Source organism: Medicago sativa, chromosome 8 (assembly GCF_051527215.1).
Source record: "Medicago sativa cultivar Bolivia chromosome 8, Bolivia_mono, whole genome shotgun sequence".
NCBI lineage: Eukaryota > Viridiplantae > Streptophyta > Magnoliopsida > Fabales > Fabaceae > Medicago > Medicago sativa.
Window position 1 is genome coordinate 14,025,163 of NC_140756.1, and position 10,061 is coordinate 14,035,223.

At 32.0% G+C, this 10,061-nt stretch overlaps 1 protein-coding gene across 1 annotated transcript; it reads right to left on the reverse strand.

Annotated features, from left to right (window-relative positions):
* Positions 1-2,896: 2,896 nt before the first annotated feature.
* Positions 2,897-6,819, reverse strand: LOC146897168 (NAD(P)-binding Rossmann-fold superfamily protein). Its single transcript, XM_085731690.1, has 8 exons — positions 6,569-6,819; positions 6,301-6,393; positions 5,611-5,666; positions 4,664-4,759; positions 4,471-4,548; positions 3,716-3,778; positions 3,478-3,651; positions 2,897-3,314 (listed from the first exon to the last, which is right to left on the reverse strand). Exons 1-8 carry the CDS (start codon positions 6,759-6,761, stop codon positions 3,132-3,134), a joined length of 936 nt encoding a protein of 311 aa, XP_085587816.1. The 5' UTR covers positions 6,762-6,819; the 3' UTR covers positions 2,897-3,131.
* Between the last annotated feature and the right edge of the window lie 3,242 nt (positions 6,820-10,061).

Sequence of the window (10,061 nt, forward strand, 5' to 3'; positions counted from 1 at the left end):
TGGCCATCTTGGTAGCACATTGTTTTGTGGACCCACTACAATTCTTCACCGTAAATGGTTAGTGTCTTGCTGAATAATAATTGAAGATTGTGATAAATTATCACTATCTTATTGATTTCTTATGAGGCACAAAACAAGCTTAAATACAAAATAGTGTGATATAAGGTAAATGACATTTAAAATTATCACTATCTGGATACTAGGTTCAGCAATGTGGATTGAAACACACTCTCCCATTTACTAGGAAGGAAAGTTAACGGGAATGAAAATGGAAATCCAAATTGAAATTGAAATGATATCCTAACAGATGAAAATGGTAATTGCATTTGATACTACTACCAATGTCGTATACAAAGAAATGTACCATAATGTATGAACGTTGCCAATGATGTTAAAAAGATAATATTAAGGTCATCTTCGCCAAAAAAAATTATTATGTGTATTATGGATGATATTGTATTTTAACTAATTTTAAATGCTTATGACATGTGCGGTAGCACGGGTTGTCACATAAGTTGTATTAATTTCGTTTGACATATTAGAATGAAGTTCAACTAATGTTTTTAGCTATATATGACCCGTGCGGTAGCACGGGTGAAACGTCTAGTTATAATATTTCAAGTAACCTTAAAAATAGGGAATATAATAGGTAATTACATATAATTTTATTCCCATCTCCATGGGAACTTTATTCCCACCATTTTCTTTGGGAAAACTTTTCTATTACCAGGAACATTTTATACCCCGGGAATAAAATTTAGTAAACTTGTAACAAACATAGGCATATGCATTTTTATGATTTTATTCCCGGAAATTTACAAATATAACTTGAAACAAACACATCAATCTTTACTATTGGGTAGGCAATATCTTCGATTTTTCACTCTCTAATTAATCTGGGTCATCGTTACCTCTACCATTTTCGAAATTCGGCTACAACAGATGGGGTGGATAATTTCACCTCAAATTTGGAGATGAAATGAAACAGAACTATATCGGGGAATTTGTTAAACTATCTCCGACGACTATATAAACTTTTTCTTTTAACGTAGGTAGATAATTTAACTGCCGCTAATTAATGGTATCTGCACTCGTGGTATCCTTATTAAACCGAGAAAGTTACCTAAAATAACTTTAATATCTTTCAACTTTTTAAGCAAAAAGTCTTGCTTTATTAAAAAAAAAAAAAAAAAAAAAAAGCAAAAAGTCTTGCTAGTGTGAGTGTTCAAATATGTATTAAGCTGCTTTAAAGTGAAAGTGGTCGGGATTGTTGAAGCAAGAAGCTTTGTTTTTGTTGAATATGATGAGCTTTTATTTATACTTTTGTTAAATCAAAGAACATTATTTTTATTAAATGGGATAATACTTGAGTGACATTGTAGTTGGTGACATTGGTGACATTGACCGACCACAATGTCACATGTGTACAAAGAAACAAAAAAATATTGTGAAAGAGAAAGAAGAAGGACACTTGTGACATTGAGGTTGGTCAATGTCACAATGTCACCCAAGTGCTACCCTATTAAATGTAAGGAACTTTATTTATGTCTTTGTTTAGTCAATGATCTTTGTTGTTATTATAATGTATCAATATTATGTTTTCCTAATAAGAAACAAAAATGCATGTGTGATATGGATAAGGTACGGATTTCATATTTATCCAACGGAGCAGACACAGATTTCACATTATCCGCAGCCATGGATATCCATTTACATATCCCCGGAGGAAAGGCCAATGCATTCACAAGATAGAGATACGAAATTCTAACGATCTTTGTTCAGAAAAATGAAAGTATCATTAACCAAATTGACAGTGAGTTTGACTAAATCACGGAGATTTTATAAAATCTACATTAAGGTGCTTCAACAAATTCATGGTGATGCCATGATTTGTCTAAATTATGCTCTTGTTTTTCTCTCATCTTGTCTCAATTTTTTTTTTTTCTGTTTGGACTAGTTACCATGACTGCTTGATCAATTTAAGTCACTGCAGGTTTATACTCCCTCCGTTTCAAAATACATGTTCAAGTCAACCACTTCACATTTGCCAATGCACAATTTTGACCGTTAATATCTTTAATTATCTAAAGTAAAAAATTATAAAAATTTAATATTTTGAAAATATTTGTCGAGACAAATCAAACAACATCTTACATGCTAATATTTGTATTTATATATTAGCTAAAAAGTATGGTTAAAGTAAGTCAAGTGAATAGTGCACATTGTATTTTGAAACGGAGGGAGTATATAAATAAAGTTTTTTTTTTTTTTTGTGTCTCTTAACACATTACTGCATTTTAAGTCCCAATTGAAATCATGCATATGCTTCATGCTAATTTGCAAGTTTCTTTTGATAATCATGTGCCACTCTGGTTTAAAAGATACACAGCTATTAGTTTTCAAATAAAAATAGCATCAAGTAGCTGATTTAGTAACTCTGAAACCTAAGAATCTTGTGAATTTCAATATTGTGTAGCTTTGGTTTTTCAACTTGAAACTTGTCTACCATGTTATCTAAAGAATAGGAGTTTTGAAATAAAGTGACAGATTCTATAAAAAAGAGAGTAACCATGGCTTGCAAGTTACAACTTAACTAGTTGAAGGCTTGAAGCACAGTGCTATGCACATGTTATTGTCTTTCAATGTATACTACAATGTGATCCCCTCTAACAGACACAGGCACACACATTATGTGATCCACTCCAGGTTGGTCAGATAGTGTATGCAGTAACTCAATATCCCAACATTTCGTATCTGGTCGATTTCTGGATTCATGTTTAAAGCAGTAGGGATCATTGCACCTTGCAACAATGAAGGTTCATTGTAGAACTTTATTAACATATGTGGTTCTAGTTCTAATTCTAGCTCAAAAACAATAATTTTGTTCAGATGAAGGTAAGAAAAAACACAAATCATGAGTTTTTTGAAATGGAATACATACCATTTGCACTTGATACATAAAGAATTAAAATGAAGATACACGAACTTGGATTTGTTGCAGTAAAAACAAACCAACATATGAAGATTGGACTGCTCATTTCATTATCAATAGATCAGATGCAAAACATAAACTCAAATTGTGTTCTGATTTATTGACATAGCCATATTTTGACTGCATGTCTTATGAATGTTCATTGAAGAGGTTGTTGACTTGATTTCTCCATCAATGTCGCCAAACACTCTTTCCAATCTGGAATTTTATTTTCCCCATTGGCCACTTCAAATATGAGTCCAGTTTGTGGGACAAACTCCAGTGCTTTTACACATACGAACGCGGCATCTTCTTTGCTAATACTTCCAGTAGCTGCACAACCCTGTAATAGTAAACACAAATATATAAGTAGCAGACATGTATATATTCTCGCTTTACGAGCTGTTTTTATTAGGATGAGTTAGACTTGGACTATATTCTTAGAAACACTTTTATGTCAACTTGTTTTCTTCACAAAATAAGATATTAAAGCAGATAGACTGTACCTTGTCAAAGGTAAAGCCTTGCTTCCCACCAGGTGTATCTTGTAATTCACCGGTCCTGATTATGGTGTAAGGAATTCCTGAGCTCCTTAATACAGATTCATCTTGCTCGGCTAATTTCTTTGCATTGTTTTTCATCATAGATTCAATGCCAGTTTTACCACTATAAACTGACAACTGCAACTTTATTAAAACAGAACAAAGGTTATCTTTGTGGTGGTACAAGGGAATAAAAAAGTACCTGTGATAAGAGGACCACATGCTTTACCCCTTGAAGGCTACCCACACTAGAAATAAAACCCTCCTGGAAAAGAGTAAAATCAATCAACCATTTTTCAGAAAATTGTTTGAAGTTGTGAATTTGTGATATCATTGACACAAATGATTCTTCGCATGTCATTTCATTAAAAGAAATGAACTCAGGGTTAAAGGAGTTGAAGGATCGAAGTTAAAATTCTGGTAAAGGAGAAACTACTAATGTAACAACTAATATACTTTTTTTTTGAAACAGTAACAATTAATATACTAACATTTGTTTATAGAAGAAAATCAGACCGAAAGATTAACTCTCCATGTATAGTCGCCATAATGTCTTCCTCTCATAAGCTAATAAGAGTCCTGACTTTTTTAATTTTTCTATGGTGAACAAAGTTTCTAAATGAAATCAAAGCTTATATTTGGAAGGAACATCAAAATATAAGGTTCACTTCTTTCAACAAAGAAAAATGAATATAGGTCTATTTGAATAAATTTTTCCATAAATACTTAACAGAAAGGAAAAAGAAGATTAAAATGATCTTGCTATAATTATTACAGTATTCTAACTAATAACTTCTCTCATAAGTAACTTCTGTTATGAATTAGAAACTAAATACTTATTTCAGTTGAATAATTTCTATAAGCCATGAGCCTTGACAAAAAGCTAAATTTCATTGAAAAGGCTATGAAATAAGAAACAAACATGTCTAAAGACGAGGCATGGCAAGTTATGCATACGTTTGGGCATATAACTGTGCGAACTCCTCTCAACGCTTTCTTGAGGAATCGATTGTCGCTTGTGTCTCCTGTCATTGACTTTGCCATAACAACGTGTAATCAATAATGAGAATATAAGAACAAAGAGACAAAGTATAAACAAACAATATTAAGTTAATATCTTTTAGAGGTTTTGCAAATTGAATTCACCTACCTCAACATAATTTCCAAAGGCTTCAAGTGCAACTCTTTTATCCTTCACCAAGGCCTTTATTCGAGATTTGTTTACAATCAATGACAATATCACCATCTGCATAAGCCAAAAAACACAATAAAAGTCAGAATTCAGTCATACGAATTATCAGATTCTAGAATATGGAGGCAACTTACTGACAATAAAAAATATAGTACAATTTGCTGCGTTACTCAGACAATGCAACGCCTAAAGGAATCAGATTGTCGACTATCCAAGATCAAATTGGATGGTCTAGACTATGGAGTTCCAATCCAATAACTGACATTTAGGGCCGCTTTTGATTGACTTATGTGAACTTATCTATTGATATAATTTCTTGTGATACCATTTGGAAGAGCTTATAAATACAACTTATGAACTGTCTATAAGTTCTTTTCAATTTTTTTCCATAAGCTTTTCAAGATAGCTTATGAACAGTTTATAGCTTGTATAAAAACAGTTAGATTTTATTTTATCTTCTGTTACAGAAAAAACTTATGCATAAGCACCTATATGAAAAACTTTTATGCTCTAAAAGCTTAATTAAGTTGTTTATCCAAACAAGGCCTTAATAAATTTATCTTTATAATTATTTTTAGTTATAAGCAACAATATTTTGAAGTGCTTATCTACTATACTCATTTAAAACAAAAATATAAAATCAATACTTTAATGTTCGGATGCATAATCTATTCAATCAAATGTTGGAAATTTAAAAAAGGCGTGCAACTGTGATCGAGACCACGAATCAAGGAAGTTATGTTTCTGCAATTGCAATGTGAACGTGATTAAGACTACATAAACCATTTAACTGTTATTATATGCAATATATCAAGGATCTCAATGCAACCACTGTTAAAACTTCTCAACAACAACTAATCAAGTGAGGCATGTAATGAAAAAGGGTGTAAAAAAGGCAAGCAAACCTGACCAATCTCACTATCTCCATCTGTTACCAGAACTGTATCCCTAACTTCATCTTCTGCTTTGAACAATTAAGCCAAATAAAATCACTATTGGTAAAAAAAAAAAAAACACAAACAGCTAGATACCCCATATAAACATAAAGCATTTGTGAATCACTATATATCATTTTAGGGTCTATTTAAATTAGCTCATTTTAGTTCATCTACTGGCATAAACACTTGTGAGTTGTGAGACTGTTTGTGAGAGCTTATGAAAACAACTTATGACATGTCTATAAAACTATTTTCAGCTTATTTCCATAAATTCTTCAATATTGTATATGAAAACAACTCATATTGTAACCTTGGCGCAACCGGTAAAGTTGTTGCCATGTGACTGGAAGGTCACGGGTTCAAGTCCTGGAAACAGAAAACAGGGTAAGGCTGCGTACAATACACCAAATGATGAGACCCCTTCCCGGACCCTATGTATGCTGATGAGACCCCTTCCCGGACCCTATGTATGCGGGAGCTTTAGTGCACCGGGTTTCCCTTTATTGTATATGAAAACAACTCATAGCTTTTATGAAAATAATTTTCACTTTATTTATCTATTGTTGTAAAAATAGCTTATAACAGGCACTTATAAAATAAGCGGTTAAAGTATAACTGCTTAATTAAGCTGTTTATCCAAAAAGGGTCTTAATTTACCTGGAAAATCATCACCATCATCACTAGCTGTGGAAGTACCATCTTTTTCAAGGAGATCAGGTGCACCATACCATTTCCTTAATTTTGGACCACCTAAAAATTAAACACAGAATCAAAACACAATGATCAAGACCCAGAAATTGAAAAACATAAAAAATGAAACTTTATTATAAGAACCAATATATATATATATATATATATCTGTGTGTGTGTGTGTGTGTGTGTGTGTGTGTGTGTGTGTGCAAAAAATTATCAACCAAGTAAGTACCTTCAATGTAATCAAGAATTTGATCAAAAAACCCGATTTTTTTCTTAGCATGGCAAACGAAAAGAAATGGAACAGCAACAGAAACATTAGTGTTTCTGTTGTTGAATAGAAAAGAGGAACCAAATGGTGTTGATGAAGTGAAAGGAACAAGCTTTGTGAGTGAAAGTGTGGAAGAAGCACAAACCAAGACCATTGTTGGTCTCCTCCAACCGTTTTTGTTTCTTCCCGCTAGAATGGATAATGCATTTCTCAACCAAAAATAAAGGTTCCATTTAATTAAAATAATAATAATAATATCTGAAAATTATAGTATACTTTTACAATAATCTTTTTTTTTTTGAAGAATTTTACAATAATCTTTTTAAGAAATAAATTGGGAATAAGGAATTTTTTATTAATTAAAGTGATACTAATGATGTGCCCAAGAGTGTAACCCAGTTGGTAAGGACGGTGTGATATGCGTGGATTGTGGTTCGAAAAGTGAATTTTTCAGTTATTCACCTTAGAAAATGAATTTTTAGTCATTATATTACTTGATAAAAAATAACGTGACACTTATAATTATTTTACAAAACTATGTTCTTACACTGAGCTAACTGCAAATGTATAATTTGACTTTAATTTGAAATTTAGATATAAACCTTTTTTATCACATAGTTTCATGATGTTAATAGTTAGATTAAACATATGTTCGGTTCTGCGGGGACGAAAATTAATCTTTACAGAATTGAGTTTAACAGAATTGATTTTGATTAAAAGTTATTTTTTTAATATACTTGTATTTTATGTTTTTCTTAGTTTTTTTTTTTTTTGAATGATCAAATTATGTTTTTTAATTAAAAGTGATTTTGACGTAAATTGATATATGTTTGGATACATGTAAAATTGATTCTTACGGTTAATTTTGTTTGGATATTTGGATTAAAAATACTTTTAGACATGTAATTATCAAATAGCCTCCAAACAAATGTAATTATAAAAATGGGTTTTGTTTGTTTTTAAATGGCAAAGAGGATTGACAGGTATGAGCTTAAGACAAATTCTGAAAAATGTTGTAAAGGGTAATTGAAGAATAACATGGTAGAATTGTTTTGCTTACATGCATAAGTTAGCACTTCCTACTTCATGTAGAATCAATTTAGAACATAAAATTGATTTAATAAAGAAAATCCAAACACGTTCTAACTAAATTGACAAGTGTCAAAGTTGTGAAGTTAAATGTTGTGATATAGGTTCAAAACCATCTTGAGATCCTTCACTGATGTTAGTAAATTTAGTGGTTATTATCATTTTATCTATTTAAAAAGAAAAAAAAAATCCAAATACCAAGACCCACAAACCATGTTAGATGAAAGGAACGCACATCTAAGGGTTGTAGAAGCCGAACCAAATAGAGTATAACTCAAATTCTCTTATGCATCCCTTTTTTATGTGGGGCTTTCCATAACTTTTTAATTGAAAATTATATTTGTGCATCCATCTTATGACAACTCTCATACTGATATTATACTCTTTCTCTCTCTTCCTCTTTCTTTTTATTGTTTTTAACCAATAAAAAAAAAGTAAAAAAAGTTGTCAAATACAAATATCATTATTCTTTTTGTTTTTTATTGTTAAAGATGACAAAATAGTTAGAAGAATGTGGAAAGGACAGTTCTGAAATTGTGAATGACGTGGCTATAATTGCAAGAGCTTGCTGAAAAATGAATCTAGAGAGGACAAGTCTAGATTTTAATGGCTTAATACATCCCCAGGTCCCTTAACTTATTTTTTCTTCTCACTTCAGTCCCTTAACTATTAAATGTGTCAATTTGGTCCTATAAGTCCTCTTCTGTTTACTTAGTTGGTCCTTTCTGTTAACTTTTTTCAAAAAACGTTAACTCTGCACATGTGGCACACCAGGTTGGCCAATCACTTGAGGTTAAATGACCATTCTACCCCTTTCTTCTTCTTCCCTCTCCAAAACCCAGATCTTGCTTCTATTCTTCCTCTTCCCTGTTCTTTTTCTTTAACCACCGATGTATTCCATCACCAACATCATCAATCTCAATGATGAACCCAGCAACAACAACAACAATTAGTAGAAGATTAGATAACAATTTCAACAAATCAATTGAAATTCGCAACACAGAAACATACAATTAAGGCTGGAATTGAAATTAAAGCCATGGAGAAAAATGTACCAAAAACCTGCAAAAAAAAAGAAGAAAGAAACACAACAATTGGGTTCCTTTATTTGACCGTGAAAAGAAAATCAAATTCTTCACTCATAAACAAAAATTGGTTAAAGATGAAATTTGTGTTGTACCATGGAGAAAACGAATACATGAGAGAGAAGCCTCAATTCAGGGGTGGGGTGAAACCCTACAATTCTGGCCGGCGAAATTGACTGCGGCGTTCTCTGGAATTTCGATTTGAAACAGATGAGTTTATGAAGAATTGAATGGAACGGCGAAGAAGAAGAGGAACGAAGAAGAGAAGAAGAGGATGGTGAATCTGTGAAAGGGAGAAGATAAAACCAGGGGGTATTTTGGTCTTTTCGCATTTGTATGAAGGAAGATTTGTTGAAGGAAGATTTGTTGTAGTTTCTGGGCTATCAATGAAAAAGAACAGGGAAGAGGAAGAATAGAAGCAAGATCTGGGTTTTGGAGAGGGAAGAAGAAGAAAGGGGTAGAATGGTCATTTAACCTCAAGTGATTGGCCAACCTGGTGTGCCACATGTGCAGAGTTAACGTTTTTTGAAAAAAGTTAACAGAAAGGACCAACTAAGTAAACGGAAGAGGACTTACAGGACCAAATTGACACATTTAATAGTTAAGGGACTGAAGTGAGAAGAAAAAATAAGTTAAGGGACCTGGGGATGTATTAAGCCAGATTTTAATTTTAAGTTCAACTTCATACATCAAGCCTATTATGAGGTACGTTAGTACAATGAAATGATCACCATCGATGTAAGCATCAAATTGGTGTAACCGTGTAAGTATATAAGTACTTTGATAAGTATTCTATGAATCTTGAGTCTTTTACATTCCCTAATGAGTTCCAAAGATTCAATTTAGCTAACTTTTCAGAATCTAATATTATTTTAAAAGGAAAATCAATGACTATTTGTTGTTGTCTTTCCTATGATAGAAATTATATTATGTTCTTCTGTTGTCATTTAAAAAAAAAACACATATTTATGTATGTATAAGGACTGAAATATGGTCTATAATATAACATTATGGTCTAATTTGATTCATATAGCCAACCTCAATTAGTTGAAAGAAAAAAACTTCGTCGTTGTTGTTGTTATATGAGTCAAAAAACAATGAGAGAACAAGTATGGAATTGGAGATGAATGAGCAATGTTATTTAAACATCACAAATCCATCACTATGCATGTGAAGCATCAACACAATTGCCAACGTGGGGCCAAAGATGTTGGGATGAACAAATAGAATTGTAGAAGACGAGAGTCACATGAGTTTTTAATGAGATTATTTTAATCTCA